The sequence below is a fragment of the Papilio polytes genome, unplaced genomic scaffold (genome assembly GCF_000836215.1).
Source record: "Papilio polytes unplaced genomic scaffold, Ppol_1.0 DF823923.1, whole genome shotgun sequence".
NCBI lineage: Eukaryota > Metazoa > Arthropoda > Insecta > Lepidoptera > Papilionidae > Papilio > Papilio polytes.
The window spans coordinates 944655-962164 of NW_013525281.1; the positions used below are offsets into that span (position 1 = coordinate 944655).

The window sequence follows — 17510 nt, forward strand, 5'->3', positions numbered from 1 at the left end:
ACAAACAAGCAAATAATCGCTGACCATAGACATTCGGATTTGCAGATGCGTTACCTACCATTAACAAATAGAAGAGGAGACGCTGAGAAAGATATTACCCTTATCTATGCGTCCCATCCTCTACTACATCTACTTCCCTTTTCCTCATACGAAAATGGAAAGGGAAAAAGGATAGAAATTAAAACTCCGGCACACACAATTCTATTTCACGCCTGTCATCTATGGTCGTAGTATTGCACGAGGGGAACCTGCCCATTCATAATATTAAAGCAGGTTTTATTCTTTGAAACTTGTGTACTATGAAAATATTTTAGATAAGATCGATACGCGAGATTTGAAGTTCACTATTGAGAGGGCGTATCACATACATGATGACTCTAACGTAAAAATATCGGAATCTATAATTTAAAGGTCAACGAACCACTATAAAGAGCTTTTTCTTTGTTACCTTAACAGCCGAAACTTATTGTATTTTATAGTTTTAGGGTTCAGTAACTGATTGTAGTTCAGCTACATTTTACTTCTTACTGATATTATAAATGCCAAAGTTTGGATGGAGGGATGGATGTTTATTTGTAGCCCAAACGGCTGTACGGATCTCTATGAAATTTGGCACAGATGAAGAGCCTGAGTAGTCTGTGAGAATATATAGGTTATTTTTTTAAAATCCCACGTGGACAGAGTCGTGGGCGAAAGCTAGTTTATTATAAAATTCTTTAATTAAGTCCGGACAGAGTCGCAGGCAAAAGCTATTGTTTTATGTTTACAAGATACACAAGTTGTTATTTCCTCATTTGTGAGATACTTTAGAAATAACTTTTGTAAAAAGCTTAAAAGCTCGACAGTGACTGATGTTGTGACGTCATTGATTATTTGCGCAAATTACTGCAACTTACCACATAGAAGCTGATAATTTTTAACTAGCTACCGTCGGCAACTTCGTCTGAATTGAAATCGATATTAAATTATTTGTGCTGAGAACTGTTTATATATCTTCCAGAAGTTGTGATGAACATACAATTTTTTTAACTATTTCATGGAGATGGGAGAAAAATCTTAGACCTTGGCTACATAAAAAAAAATCCAGTTTACTCACATACTAATTATAATAGCTTTAAAATATGTAGCCCCAAACGTGTCCTAGTGTAAGGGGCTTAATTAAAAAATGAATCATTCAAAATATGCTGTGATCTCTGACATCTAACATAACACAGAAGTGTGTATTTTAAGTTTTATTATGTTGGTATAGATAGTCAAATGAGCTATAAATCTATAGATGAATGTACACGTTAACAAACTGGTATTTTAAAATAATTTCTCATGCCATAAAGCAGATGAACCGCGAAGATTACCAATTCTAAATGTCTCTGGTAGGGATTAAAAAATATGAAATCACGATGTTCTGTACGTTAGATTTATAGATTGTTAACAATAAATCGATTTGAATAAAGCTTTTATAAGTTTGCATGATCTTAAAGTATACTAAACTGTACAGAATGCACGATGAAGGATAATTTACGAAGTACTTTTGACTTCTGTTTATCTATGGTCAACGTCCCCTATGGAATTAATGTTTCATGTAACAATATAATTAACACATTATATTTAGCGCTTGTAGAGTTTTATTTTTATCGTTAATTAATTTTGCCTTTATGTTAACTTGCAGTCTTTAATTAGCTTTTTTTTTGTTGTCGCGGGGAATGCATTTACGCACTTCACCGTCCATGCTGCGGAGGCAGCAAGGACAGTTTCGTGTGGGACTCCCGGCCTTAATTCCGGCCGGACTACCCACTAAACCCCGCGGTGTTCTCCTTCGCCCAACCGGGCCGTGGCATCTACGTTAGTTTATCCACGACCCGGCTAGGGGGAGCCCCTTGGTAGGGGCTCGACATGTGTAGGGAGGGGTCAGATGTTAAACCCCTCCCATCACCCTACGATGATGGCCCCCTCGGGAACACAAGAGGGGGCACATCCGCCACATTCGGCGCGACTGGTCCCCGGACCCGTAGCTGCGTCAGGAAGTAAGTCGGCTCCCGGTGACTCGACTCCACGTCTTTAATTAGCTTGCTTTGTTTCCTTTTTATATCAATACTAATAGAGCTTCTCTTGTTAACTTCACGATTGCTTTTGTTAAATTGTCTAGTATTTATATTGATTAATTGTTCTGTCATTTCTCATAAATAAATCATCAATCTGTTTAATTGTTTAATCTAGAAACAAGTTCTAGGTAGTATATACAATTTTCAATTTAATAGTACAAAAGGCATAACATTATTTAAAGAAGACATGATTATCTGAGATCGACGGACCAATTAGATGGAATGTTGGATTTCAAATAGGTATTGAACTTTAGTAAAATTGTAAACCTAAATAAATAATGCAATGTTTTATTACAACGGACATCAACAATCAAGAAACAAAGCATAGGAAGTTTTAGAGCGCGCGTACATCTTTTTCTAAACTATCGCACAACTGTTGTGCGTTTGTCAATTGTTTTGCAGCTAATTCAATTGTTTGGTTGCATAACTAAAATTCGAGTATTCTACGCACTTCCATATGAAAGCTTATATAAGCTCATAGGAATAAAGCGCGACTAAACAGTTATGCGACGATTTAATCTCTCGTTAAATAAAAAACCTAATAATTGATTTATTAGGTTTTTTATTTAACGAGAGGTTTTGATATTATTAGATATTTAGGTTTTGATTTTAAGAAAAAAAGATTGAAAACATTTACTAAAACTCTTTGAATTAGGAAACGTTATATGCAATGTTACGGAGGTACATTACAATAATTTAGAGTTTTAAGTATCTGTTACTTTAGTATTTAATTGTTTAGTTAGTTTCATATCTATGTGGAAATTTCAACTATTCATTAACGAAGTCACAGAGCGTCGGTGGCTCAGTGGTTTGAACACTTGACTTGTAATCTATAGGTCTTGGGTTCGAATCCCGCCGTGTACCAATGTGATTTTCGATTTTTAGAATTTTCATATGTACATTATTTACCCGACGTTCTTACGGTGAAGGAAAACATCGTGATGCAACCTGCACATATCGGCGAAGAAATTCAAAGATATGTGTGTAGTCAACCAACCCGCACTGGGCCAGCGTGATTGACTATGGCCTAGTCACCCCTTATTAGGGTAGGCTCCGAGCCCCTCGGTGGGGACGTATAGTGAGCTGGTGATGATGATTAACGAAGTCAATTTGCAAAAACCTGTGAAAATATATGTGCAAAAACATATTTATTGAAGCTATCATATTAAACGTAATCTTCAATTTAACTCTGTCTTTCTTTCAATATTTGATATTAAGTTACCTAGTCCTTAAGTTCTATTGATCACTGCTATATTTTAAAGTTAAATAAATTCTGAATTCATTGTCATCAATTTAGGAATTAACATTATACCTCTCTGACCGTTTACACGTTCGTTTTTGATAGCTTTTTAAACACCAGGATTTCCTTCAAAATTAAATCTTTTCTAGTACTCTATAAAAGTTCTTTAATTCTTAAACATTCTAGTGTACAAAAATGTAAAACGTGATCAAATTATATAAACACTTAAGTATAGTAATTTGCTATATTTGTTTTAGATTACTTTTTGTCTGTACGTGACGCGGTATCGTCAGAATTGACAGCTGATGCTCGGGTCAGCCGGTACACGAACTCGTGCAATATAGACAGCGCAATGTCACCTTCACAACATCGCTTTTCAATCACAACATAACCTATAGCCTGGAATACATGACTGTCGCACACTTGCCAAGTACTAATGAGTAGCATTTGGATTTGTGCCAGCTACATAAGGAGTTGATGGGGACTACGAAACTTGGTACCGACATATATCCTCTCATAAGATGTTGACTTACTGGAATGTGTGAAGTACTATTTTGATGTCATGTGTATTTCCGACTAAGGGCCTGTCCCACCACTGGCTGATAGAGCATCAGATAACTTAAAATGACGTCACTGTCAGATAAGGGAACAAAATCCGATATTTCCATCACATATTTTACACGATTGTTATCAGACAATTTGTAATTTGGTGGGACAGGCCCTTAATCTTATAAACAAAGGCATATACGTAATTAATCTGTCAATAAAACATGTAACTATTGTTAACTAGTAAATTAGACGGAATATTCTTGAATATATCATACTAGCTGTTGCTTGCGACTTCGTCTGCGTGAAATAAAAAGTAGTAAAAAAGTTACTTAGTGATAAAATAGTTTTGTAATGGTGCAATATTTGAAATCAGTTCAGTAGTTTTTGAGTTATTTTCTCTGTGTAATATTAGTGTAGATTTAGATTTGTTTATTGACCCCATTTTAAAAGGTGACGTGATCAAAAAGGGAGTGATGACAGATGACGTATGATAGAGTTATGTGGAGGACAAAAACCTGTTGCGCCGACCTTACGGGAGTAGGATAAGGAGATGATGATGATAATTGACCCCATTTTGTGGGAAGGCTGAAATAAGCTGATCCCAATTTTTAAACTCTGGTTAAGATGCGATTAAAACAATAAAAGTAATTGGAATATTTTAATAATCCCTATTCAGTTTTTAATTTAACGAAAAAAATACTTTAAATGACGTTGTAAATATAAAATCTTTATTAAGAACTTTGTCGGAAACAATTTGTAATAAAAATTTTATAGGGTCAGTTATTAATTAAAAATAATAGTATATTATTTTTTAACTCTGATAAGTAAGTAATTGTCATTCGAAAATTATCAATTAAGTGTGAAACTGTACAGTTGCAAAAGCTCACATTAATAAGCTTAATAACGCTTTTTGAAATGTAATTTTGAATGTTTACGAATCTATTTAACAATGGTAAGAAGAAATACGATCGTTTTAAAGAAAATTGAACTTGAATGTGGTAAAAGCAATGTGAATACTACAAGACATTGTTGTTTTTTTAGATATAAAAGAACAAAAATGATGTTTAAATAAAGGTTACAAGAAATATCTTCGTTAAAATAATAGAGTGTAAAATAAACGATACATACAGTAATTAGTGTAAAGTGGATATCGATCGGGAAATTTTGCAATGTACGCACACATTGAAATATACTTGAGAATCTTCACTCAGCCAGTCAAAGGTTAGGACCGTGAGTACGGTTTTAGGTAACGAAGTGAGGTGAACGAATTTTGTTTGATATAAATATAGGATCCGTTTCAGTCTGCCATCACATTCGCAGCTAGACCCTTGCAAAGTGTACAGCTTGAAATGAAGCTGGTAATAACATTTAGTTTATTCACGTATATGTACACACTATACTTTACAAATTCAAGTTCACTGATTTAAAAAAAATGGTTAAGATTTATATTCATCAGTGTGTGACATTTGAGGATTTTTAATCTACTTTATTCCACCTAAATACAGATTAGAGAAAAAAATCATTGAAAAAGAATTTGTCCTGAATAAAAAAAATTGAATTAACTGCCTGGCTGGAATTAATAAAATAAAAAATTAAAAATAACTGGCTGTAACGGAAAAATAAATTAGGGTTTTATTAGATTTAGAAAAAAAAATCAGTGATTCTAATTACAGTTATTATGTTTGTTTCAGCTTTTAGTGATTTCAGTCATAACATATGGCTGCGCTGACAAATTGGACCGCAGTTATTTACCACCGTTCAATGCAGCCTCATCTGGTGGTAGCTCTAAAGACCTGAACGTTCCGTTTGGATCACCAAACGGACCGTTGAGCTCTGATTCACTACCAAAACTACCTGGCTTTGGACAGACTGGCGCTACCGGTCAAACAACTCAATCCGCTGGTTCTACCTTCGGGTCAAGTGGATTCGGCCCAGGAACCAGTACCACTGGATCTAAGATATTCAGCCAGAATACCGGTACATCCGGATTTAGCCAATCACCATCTGGATCAGGACAAAATGGATTTGCTTCTAAACAAACTTTCGGTTCCGGTTCGGGATCAGTTCAGAGTGCACAAAGTGGATTTAAGCAAACGTCAACCTTCGGGCAAGGTGGTCAAGGTTCGAACTCGTTTGCGCAGACATATCAGTCGCAACGCCCACAGAGCGAAGCCGAAAGAAATGCTCAAATCCTAAGGTACGAAAATGAAAACGACGGTGAAAGGTACGCGTATAGTTTTGAAACTTCTAACGGTATATCTGCTGAAGAAGCTGGTGTAGCTACGAATGGTGTAAAAGCTCAAGGTGCATTCTCATATACATCGGATGAAGGTGAAAAGATAAGTGTGACGTACACTGCTGACGAAAATGGTTTCCAACCTCAGGGAGAACATTTGCCTACTCCTCCTCCAATTCCCGAAGAAATACTAAAGTCTATCGAAGAGAACGCTAGAGCTGCAGCAGCTGGGATCCAAGAAGGTAATTTTTTTTTAATTTAATGTAGTTTATTACGTACTTTTATTATTTCCTTTCACGAACTTCGAAATGTTTGTTTTTGTCTTATATAGAAAAGGTGTGTTTTAAATGTATTTTTTTTATACAGGAAAAAAGCTTAATCCATTGCACACATAAATTAAAACATTTATTTATTTGATAGAACTCTTAAATTATTTTTTTATTAATTTTGCATTTTCTTTTAGGTGCTTATCGCCCTGAAGAGGACTCGAATGAACTCAATTATGGAACTTCTTCAAGCTCCGCTCAAGGTCAAGGTTTCAAGCAACAAGGTTTCCAAGGACAACGTACACAAAGTAATCAGCAAGGTTACACTTACGGCCGGGGTTCTCAAGGGCAAACTGCATTTGGACAGGGAGTTGGATCTGAGGGGCAAGGCGTTTTTGGTCAGACAACTGGTTCTCAAGGACAGGGTACCTTCGGACAGAGTGCTGGAACGAAAGGACAAGGTAGCTTCGGACAGAGTGCTGGAACGAAAGGACAAGGTACCTTCGGGCAAACTTCTGGATCACAAGGACAGGGTGCTTTTGGACAGAGTTTTGGAACACAGGGACAAGGGGGACAAGCAGATTTCGGGAAGGCCACTGGAACTAAAGTACAAGGTAGCTTCGGACAAAGCGCTGGATTAGGAGGACAGGGTGGTTTTGGACAGACAGCTGGTGGTCAGGGACGGGGTACTTTTGGACAGAGTGCTGGAAGTCAAGGGCAAGGTGGACAAGGTGCTTTCGGGCAGACCACTGGAACTAAAGTACAAGGTGGCTTTGGACAAAGCGCTGGATTAGGAGGACAGGGCTCCTTTGGACAGAGTGCTGGAAGTCAAGTGCAAGGTGGACAAGGTGCTTTCGGGCAGACCACTGGCACTAAAGTACAAGGTGGCTTTGGACAAAGCGCTGGATCAGGAGGACAGGGTGGTTTTGGACAGACAACTGGTGGTAAGGGACAGGGTACCTTTGGACAGAGTGCTGGAACTAAAGTACAAGGAAGCTTCGGACAAAGTGCTGGGACACGTGGACAAGGTGGTTTTGGTCAAACAACCGGTTCTCAAGGACAAGGACAAGGTGCCTTTGGACAGACTGTGGGCACACAAGGACAAGGAAGCTTTGGAATTGGTTCAGGTTCTGTGGGACAATCAGCTCAAGGCAGTCAACTTAATCAACAAGGTAACGGCCTAAAAGAGACAGGCTATCAATATAATCGTCCACAGAGTTCTTCATCTTCTGAGGGTAGTCGACCTGGACAAGGAAGTGGCTCACAGGGCCAGAGCGTTTTTGGTCAAACCACAGGGTTAAAAGGTCAGGGAGTCTTTGGACAGGCAACTGGTTCTCGAGGACAAGGTACTTTTGGACAGACCGGTGCACAAGGTGGCTTTGGGCAGACTTCAGGCACGCAAGGACAAGGTGCCTTTGGACAAAACGCTGGGACACGAGGACAAGGTAGCTTTGGTTCAACAGCTGGATCACAAGGTCAGGGTGGATTCGGACAGTCTGTTGCTGTGAAGGGACAAGGTGGTTTTGGACAGAATGCAGGAGCCCAAGGCCAGGGTATCTTTGGGCAGACTGCAGGAACTCAAGGTCAAGGTGGATATGGACAAACAGCGGGTACACAAGGGCAAATAGGTCAGAGCACCTTTGGTCAGACCGCTGGAACTAAAGGGCAAGGAAGCTTCGGACAAACTGTTGGTTCAAGAGGTCAGGGAGTATTTGGACAGACAACTCAAGGACAAGGCACGGCTGGACAAGGTGCTGGGATTCGTGGACAAGGTGATTTCGGGCAGAGCGGTGGCGCAAAAGGACAGAGTGCATTTGGCCCGACAGCAGGAACTCAAGGACAAAGTGGCTTTGGAGTAGGATCTGGAAATGGTCAAAAAGAGACAGGTTATCAATACAATCGTCCACAAGGATCTTCCCCTGCTGGTGGTAACCGACCAGGACAAGGATTTTTGCCACAAACTAATACACAATCTGGATCCGGTTCATTTGGTTCTTCTGGACAAGGTTCAGGTTTCCAACCTAATTCCAACAGGCCCGGCAGTAACCAGCCAAGTTCGGGATCCGGAAACGGTAGACCTTCGCAATACCAGCCTGGTGGGAACACGCCATCTTCATCGGGCAATGGACAGGGAACTTCATACAAGCCTGGTGGAAATCAATCCTTTGGTTCTACTAGTGGTTCTGGATATCAGTACAACAGACCTGGATCTCAGTCTAGCCAAGGCAGTCAGCCCCAACGTCCCGGATTTGGTGGTTCTTCCCCTAACCAGGGTGCTGGTCAAGAATTCGGTGGCCCTCGCCAGCCTCCAAGCTATAGCCCCGAGGAAGGATACAAATATTGAGGCCAAAGGATTGTAGTGCAATTGTAGGATAAGTAATGTCGGCATTAGAAAAATTAAAAAAAATGAACGTAGCTTTTAAAACATAAAGCAAATTGTTTGACTTTAAGGAGAGACTTTAATAACTGTTTGTAAAATTGTAAATAAAAGTCAGCAAATTAATACTGTAGAATTATTCACCAAATACCTACTACTATGTACATTTAGACAGTATTTGCAAGAATCTCTGAGTAATATAATATTATGTTTCGACTGAAAACATGATTTACTACCAAATGCATTTGAATAAAGCACAATGGGTGTGTGAGAATCGTGTAGTGCTAGCCAGTGCTTACCTCAGATGCGCAATTGTTTTTGCATAACAGGACGTTGCACTCGGATTCATATTGAACTGTGTAAAATGAAAAATATCACAATTAAAATTCTTCCAACGATAAGATATAACTCTAATACTTGACAATAATAAAATCACTAAAACAAATAAAGAATGCAAATGATTTTTTAATTATTTTAAAGGTTACATAGCACTAAATTGTAAGAGCCAAAATGACTAATATCAGGATAAATGTTTTAATCTTAAACATGTCGACTTAAATTTAACTTAAGCCTCGTATTTAGTATACCAATTAGAGACTTAATCGTAAACTATTACATAATCCGATAAATTCTTGTGACTGAATGACTTAGATACGACTTAAAAGTTCAAAGCTCGCTCCGCCAGGATCGGTTGAGCCTTGACTTTTCGTGAGCATTGTCGGGGCCCTTATGTGGGACAAAAGCTATTACACGTCTCGACCTTTGTGAATCCGCATCCCTATATGAGACATTTGTATTACGTAATCAATCTAAATGGTTCACAGCTATAGAAGTAATCAAGCAACGCTGGAACAAAAAAATGTAATGAACCCATAACAAAAAGTTTAGACTGACGATGGACATACAAACACTTTTTTATATAAAATACTAGCCTTTACCCGCGACTCTTTCTACGTGAAATAAGAAAAAAAGTGAGTAATCTATGTGTTCTACCAAAGTATGTTCTACGTCTATGCCAAATTTCATCGAATTCCGTTCAGCCGTTTAAGCTACAAGCTCTCTTCAATATTAGTAAGATAAGATATTAGCAATTTTTGTTGATTTACCAATATTTCTAGACTAGTAGGATATGGTATACAATAGTCGAATGGCGAGATTCGAACCCTCGACCACGTGGTTGGAAATCCGTACCCTTAACCATTGGACTATTGGCGATTCTATGTACAAACACTTCTAAACACAATATTACTTGCCTTTACGATCATATAGGCTCCGATGAAGAAATACTGCATTAACCTCATTATTCATCATATTAATATTTCACCTAAGCTTGTTTTGTACGATCTTTGCACTGATGGCACAAACTGTACAGTCGATGAATTTAATTCCATACCCATATTACGATTATACACCAAAAAACCATCATAATAAACATAATTTAACACGTATAAAGAAACAAGTACATCTAGCCAAGTAAGAGAGGCACTGCTATAGGTTGGTTATGTCCAAAAATATGTAAAACCTGGGGCATTAAAATGGCATAAAAGAAACAATTAAAATTACAGCTTTAGTGCAAAAAGGATCTCGTGTCACTTTTAGAATGAAAAGAGGGCGCTAGTGAGCTATCATATACATATCTGTATGTAAATATTGGTTACATTGCTTTGAAGAGTTTTGGAGCGTCAAACGGCATTTCAATTGGTAGGAAATATACGTTCCCGATTGCTTATGTTGTTAATTTACCTACAACTAAAAATATTTGTAAATTGATTGACTAACTTAGTTTTTAACGTCTCTACAATTCTCTATTCTATAAACTATAGTCGATAGCTGGACTTGAAAGCTTCTGTACTCCGTAAATCATTGAGCAATTGACGATATCGTGTAATTTAGGCGCCATAATTGAACAACTCTTAATTACTTTCAACACACATAATTACTTATATCACAGGTTGCATATTATTTTCATCGTCTAACTTTGCTACTTTGATTAAGAATTTATTATAAAGTAGTTAAAATGACATGTTAATTATATTAAGATATTCAAACCAAGTGAAGATTACATTAGGAAAAGCAAAAATTTGTACCCCTTTTTAAGCAATTTCCTTGAATAGAAATAAACAATAACGATCAATTCTAACTGAACAGTAGTACTGATTCGTTTTATCTGAACTGTCAGATGACCTGCCTTTTATATTTTTTTTTCCACACATACATAGTTTTAACTGTATAGTTCGATTATTCAGCTAAATTTTAGGCCTGATTTATTAATTTTATGAATTACTTTACTAATTTTATGAATGCGAAAGTTTTGATCGATGGATGTTTGTTAGAGTTTGTAGTCTAAACGACTGAACGGATCTTGATAAAATTTGGTATAGACGTAGAGAATAGTCTGGAAGAACACATAGGTGACTCACTATCGTTTTTTTTCATTCCACACGGACGGAGTCGCGGGCGAAAGCTGTTAATAAATAAAACTCTTTTAACTATACTTTACTGACTTTGCAGAATAACGTTCACGTCCATATTTATCGAGTATTGCGCTACCTAGATGTCTAGATTTAGGGTCAGCTTTTGTTTGAATATTCGGGTTGCTTGTGATTGCTGATGTTATCACGCACTTCTCGTTTAAATGTCAGAATGATTATGCTGAGATGAGATTGCGTGTGGAGGTTAACATTATTAGCTGTTCGGATACACCCTTGTTCTTCAATTCTAGCATTAGTAAGGAAAAAACAGTTTACTTACATCCTACACAACTTCGACTGAACTATCGCTCAACTGTTTAGTCTTGCTTTGATTACTATAATCTTATATAGAAGTGCGCACACTACTCGATTTTTAGTTGTGCAACTAAACAGTTGAATTGGCTGTAAAACAATCGACAATCGCACAACTATTATAAGTATACGCCCGCTCTAAGATACTGGTAAATATGGTACTTGTTTCTAAAACGAACAACTCATCTTCAGTTTTAACAAATGAATGTGTGGCGTGTTTAAGAACTTTTATCTTTTGTTTTTTCAATGAGAATAAAAGAGATGACACTATAGTTGTACAGTATAGTGAATACTGTGCCGTACAAACGGGTTCGGGTCCCGCGGCACAACCTACCCTTGAACTACGATTGCACCGGAGGGCATAATATTGTAAACGTAATGGGGAAAATGGTACTCACCAGCTCGATGAATTTGCGTCACCTCCTGCAGGTGCCTTGTCTCAGTCAATGTCAATCGAGTCAGTCTGGTTCAGTCAAGTCTATAGGCCCAGCGATGCTGCCTGAAGATGTATCAGCAATTTCGAACGCGAAACCGAATTTAGCGACCCCGTTCGCTACCGAAATCGACACGCCTGTTGTGTCGTCGCGTTATCAAAAGAGCAACTCTAATCCGCACAAGTTCGCGACCGTTCCGCTTGGCTGCTCGATTCCGACCTTTTTTTTCGCACCCCTCTCCGCAGGCCCCGCGCCCGTCCGTAGTGGAGAGGGTTTATTCTTCTACCCGCCCGTGCGAGAAAAATAAAATAAGCGCGCTTACCCGCACAAAACCCGGGGCGCGAAATACAAAATTATGTTCGCCACCGAATGTGGCGAACCCGTGCTATCTATACCGAACAAATACTCATCACTTAAACTGTAGTTATTATAGCTCTTACTTATTAAAGTTAACCCATACTTAGAAAATTTCGTGTTTATAACATTAGGTATAAACACGTTTTTTTTGGGGCAGGTATTGTTTGTATTGATGGGTTGATGAGGATGGGATAATGATTGATTCGGCACAGATGTAGAGTATAGACTGGAAGAAAACAGGCTACTTACACATTTTATATTATTCCGCGCTGACCAACTCTCATGCTAACACTAGTCTACTATAATGTAAGAGCATTTAAACACATTAGATACTATAAACGGAATTACCTTAAATTAAGTCTTTAGATGATATTAAGGCCAAGCGATTGCTACATTTCAGTGTACAAAAGTTTAAGTATATTTAACTAATGGATATCATTGTGTGACTCATTTAAACTGATATGTCAATTACACTTGGCCGTGACATTTGGTAGACGAAGAGGTGTTTAATATTGTGTAGGCAGCACAATGCACTCGTGAGATGGTCGAATTGATTATACAAAGTTAATTCTTTGGGTGGATTCCAGGATACCTTTGATGTATCTCTAGATGTTTTTATATTATTATCATGCTAACGATAACTTTTTGTAAAAAAAAAATGTAAAAAAGAAAACAATTCCTTTTAGTTGATAAAAGCTCTTTAAAGCCATGAACATTTAAATTATTTTCTTTACACTAAGGGTGGACATACACAAGCTGTTAATGAATCAGTACTGATGGTTTCAAAGTGCAGTTTGTGTTCGCTATACGCGGACCGCAGTTTGCTGTCCCAACTAAAATTCTCGACTGAACAATGAAAAAAACCCATATATCTATTTAATTATATCATACTAATATTATAAATGCAAAAGATGAGATGGATGGATGGATGTTTGATAGAGTTTGTAGCCTGAACAAATTTGGCATAGATGTAGAAGATAGTGGTAGAACACATAGGTCACTTCCTTTTGCTTTTTTTAATCTACGCGGACGGACTCGCGGGCAAAAGCTAATTTATTTATAAACTAGCTGTTCCCATGCGGCTTCTTCCGCAGGTAATTATAAAAACTTCATTTTATCGTTTACATTTGTCAATTTATCAATTGCAAATGTCAGAATGACATGACATGGCGACAAACCATTGCAATCTTGCTTCCTTGATGTTGGCAGCAACGTGTGGTCTCTTTCCCACATTAGCATTTTTATCCAAGTTATTTACCAACGAAGTTTAATAGCGTGAAAATATTTATACAAATAACATTCCCTACATACCATCCGAGGTCGACGTGTGAACCCCGCAGGCGTTTTTAGCAATTTAACAATATTTTAATCGCCAATATCAATCTATTCTGACCTTTAAAGATAAAAGAAAAAACTGTATCATCTCAGTAATTACCCTATTTCAGTTTTAAAGTAATTTAAAAACAATTAGTACGAGTTTTAATGTAACTTTTAAATTAGTTGAATTTAAAAGTGTATAAAACCTCGCTAAGAATGCGCATTCTCATTGTTGGAAATATGCAAGATATTTTTGTGGTTTTTAAACTTCCATCTTAAAAAAAAGATTGGTGGATAAAAAGAATTGTTTGTTTCTTTTTATAACATTGATTTTAGATTTAATTTTCCAAGAAAGAGTCACAAAATGTCCTTTTTTCCGACTTTCCAACAGAAGGAGGTAATCAATTCGTCTGTGTGTTTTTTTTCTATTTTTTTTTATGTGTGTTATTTATTTTATTAAACTCACCTGAAGGATACTAGGGCAATTAATTCAAGCATTATTCTTTACATCATGGCGATATATTTATTTAAAAACAAGGGCCATAGTCTAAAGTATTGGGACGCGAAGCGAGGTCAGTAGAGAATGAAATATGGTCTAACTACTGCCCATCCAGTTAATAAGCTTATTGAAATAGATTTGTATACCACGGGATGGCGGTATGCAAGAGCGCAGCATTTTTATTATTGCACATTTTTGGCCAATGCCATAATACTAATATTGAATGAAAAAAACGATAATCGTAACTTCTGCATAATACCAACCAGTTCATCAGATGTTAGAACGTTTAACGCTTTTGGATAACACCGTCCTCATCTAAGCCTTTTCCTTTTTCGCAGTATCCATACATCTCTATCAGCCGTAATCTGATCATTTTTGCATAACACCGTCCGCAACAATTAGACGCCCGTGATAGTAACGCATTGATTAGGCAATGTTAAACCACGACTTTTGGCTGCGAACATCTTCCATATTAAAGTGGATCGATAATGCAGGGCGGCCATCACTATAAATATTGTACAGAGAACATCGATAGCATCAGTTAACTGTCCAACATTCGTGAGATAGCTTGTGAGAGAAAAATATTCGCAATGAAATTGGTAAAGCATTTATGAAATGTATTAATTATTACATTTATTTAAATAATATGTACTTGATAAAATTTATGGATTCAACCCTTTTTAACCCTTAATACCCACTACGTAAGCTGAAAAAATTAAAATTACGGGTCACGTAAAGACCGCTACAGACGTTCAGTTATAACTGAACAGTTCGACTTTGTTAACTGTAAGTTATAAAAGTCTTTACGTGACCTTTAACGTAATAAAAACTGTAATAGTTTTTTCTTATTTAACAATAGATTAACTAACAAAAATGTAGAATATAGTTTTATTGTAATTTAAGTTAAGTATTGTTTAAACAATAATTTTATTTCATTCACAGATCATTTTAACAGTTTTCGTCGCTTACTCAAGCGCGGCAAAGCTCAACAGGGCGTATCTACCACCGAATTACGCTCAAACATCTGGGGGATCAGAATTCCTTCAAACACCCTTATCCAATTCGTTTAACGGACAAGGAAACGATGGATTCATTGCTAAAGATACTATCGCACAATTCGGCAATGAATATACAATTGGCAATGCCGTCAATGCTCGTGCTGAACGTCCCCGAGCTGCGTTCGAAAGAAATGCAGCTATAGTACGTCAATCCAATGAAAATGACGGTGAAAGATATTCTTACGCTTTCGAAACTGAAAACGGTATTGTTGCTGAGGAAAATGGAATCGCCACAAATGGTGTTGAAGCGCAAGGAGGGTATTCTTACACTGGTGACGATGGACAAGTATACAGTGTCAGGTGAGAGAAATATATTACCCATTTAAGGTTTCTTAATAAAATTAATTAAACTATTGAGATTTCTTGGTACAGTCCGCTGTATAATTTGAGTATACATTTACAAAGTAAATCAAATAAGAGAGATGTCAAAGAATTGTATGAAGTCGGTAGAATACGGAAACTGAAGCTTACACATGTTTCTGAAATTTTGTAAATGCTTAGATATTTGTGCAGCTGACTGTACAGGAATTAATAATTAATTATTATTGGTATTATTAAGTTATTTTCACTCTTTATTTGCAACGTAACCTTTTTAATTTAAGCATATTTTGAGCTTAAATGTTTTTTTTATATCTTTTTAATCGTAAAGGTCATTTTTAATAGTGTAGGTCTTAGCGAAAAAGTTAACTCGAATTAAACGAGGATTAATTCACGTAATAAATTGAAATTACTACATGTTTCATAACTCGTTATATTCGTCTACAAATCGATCATATGTGATGATGTAATGAAGCTCACGCGTATTTAATTAATATAAAAAAAACAACTTAAAATTAGTAATCCCCTTATAAGAGTAAAGTAGTCGTTGAAATAATCGTGCGTCTTTGATATATGCCGTCTATCACGGAACTAGAATATGTTATCACGATATTTAAGCAATAGATTTCATCATCACCACCATCATCACCATCATCACCATCATCACCATCATCATTTTCACATCACTGTATGTCCTCACTATGGCTGACATTATATATCTTTGAATTCCTTCATAAATATGTGCATGTTGCATCAAGTTTTGCTTCACTGAATAAAATTGCTGGCAGAATTCGAACCCAGGACCTATAGATTACAAATCAAGTGCTACCGACATTCTCCGTTTCACATTTATTCCCATATTTATCAAATATTTTAAATGTAGAAAAAAAATGTTAAAGCCTGTATTAATTTTTTGTTTTATTTTTCAGATACACAGCTGGTCAGAACGGTTTCGTGCCCGAGGGTGACCATCTCCCCACCCCACCCCCGATCCCGCAAGAGATCCAGTTGGCTCTGGAACAGAACGCTCGTGATGAAGCTGCAGGAATCTATGATGACGGTAATAGAGCCCTTCTTTCTTTCTTACACGTGTGGTGATTTACTTTTGAATGTTGGAAACTATTTTTCACCTGCGACTCAGTCCGCGTAGAATTAAAAAAAAAAAAAAAACTAAGTAGCCTATGTATTCTTTTAGACTGTGCTCTACATCTATGCCCAATTTCATGGAGATCCGTTCAGCAGTTATGACTACAAACTCTAAAAACATTCATCTATCTAAATTTTCGCATTAATATTTTAGTATGATTTTCTAATATGTTTTCAGGTTCTTACAACGAAAACAAGTACACAAATGACAACGGCTACGCAACTCCCAACTTCGTCCAACCTATTGCCAACATTAAAAACGAAGACTCAGTCGTCGTCAACTCCGCGACCACTGACTTCCAACCAGGATTTGCCAACCTTAGGAACCAGCAAAATGGACTTAACAAAGCCTATTTACCTCCATTTGAACAACGGTCTTCAGGAAAGATCGGTGGATTCGGCAACAGGAGTCGTCAACCCACTTTCAGCTCAAGAAATGGCTACAATTATTAAACTGATCGATTTAACGTCAAACTATGAATATATTTATTTTTGAATTCTACATTGTTTTTTTTTTTCTTATCTTACTATTAGTATAAGTTTACATGAATGGATGGGTGGATGTTTGTTAGAGTTTGTAGCTTAAACGACTGAACGGATCTCAGTGAAATTTGATAGATTCCTCAACATCTACCAAATTAATTAAGACAGAGTTGCGGGCTAAAGCTAGTTGTAAACTATATTTGTAAGAAATTATGGTCGTTCAAGAAATAAACGGTTGTTTACTCGTGTTATTCTCACAGCCCGGATAGCTCAGTCGGTAGAGCATTGGACTTTTAATCCAAGGGTCCAGGGTTCAAGTCCCTGTTCGGGCGAATGTTTTTACCTAGT

General features: G+C 37.0%; 2 protein-coding genes and 1 non-coding gene across 3 annotated transcripts; all 3 read left to right on the forward strand.

Moving 5' to 3' along the window:
• Positions 1-5213: 5213 nt before the first annotated feature.
• LOC106102507 (spidroin-1-like) lies at positions 5214-8840 on the forward strand. The gene is made up of 3 exons (XM_013282015.1): positions 5214-5246; positions 5580-6366; positions 6588-8840. The coding sequence occupies exons 1-3, from the start codon at positions 5238-5240 to the stop codon at positions 8732-8734; spliced, it is 2943 nt and encodes a 980-aa protein (XP_013137469.1). The 5' UTR covers positions 5214-5237; the 3' UTR covers positions 8735-8840.
• A 3097-nt stretch (positions 8841-11937) lies between these two features.
• On the forward strand, positions 11938-17132 carry LOC106102076. The gene is made up of 4 exons (XM_013281483.1): positions 11938-12177; positions 15100-15515; positions 16463-16593; positions 16858-17132. Exons 1-4 carry the CDS (start codon positions 11938-11940, stop codon positions 17130-17132), a joined length of 1062 nt encoding a protein of 353 aa, XP_013136937.1.
• A 289-nt stretch (positions 17133-17421) lies between these two features.
• Positions 17422-17494, forward strand: Trnak-uuu. The gene has a single exon. It is a non-coding gene; the product is annotated as a tRNA-Lys (tRNA).
• Positions 17495-17510: the final 16 nt, after the last annotated feature.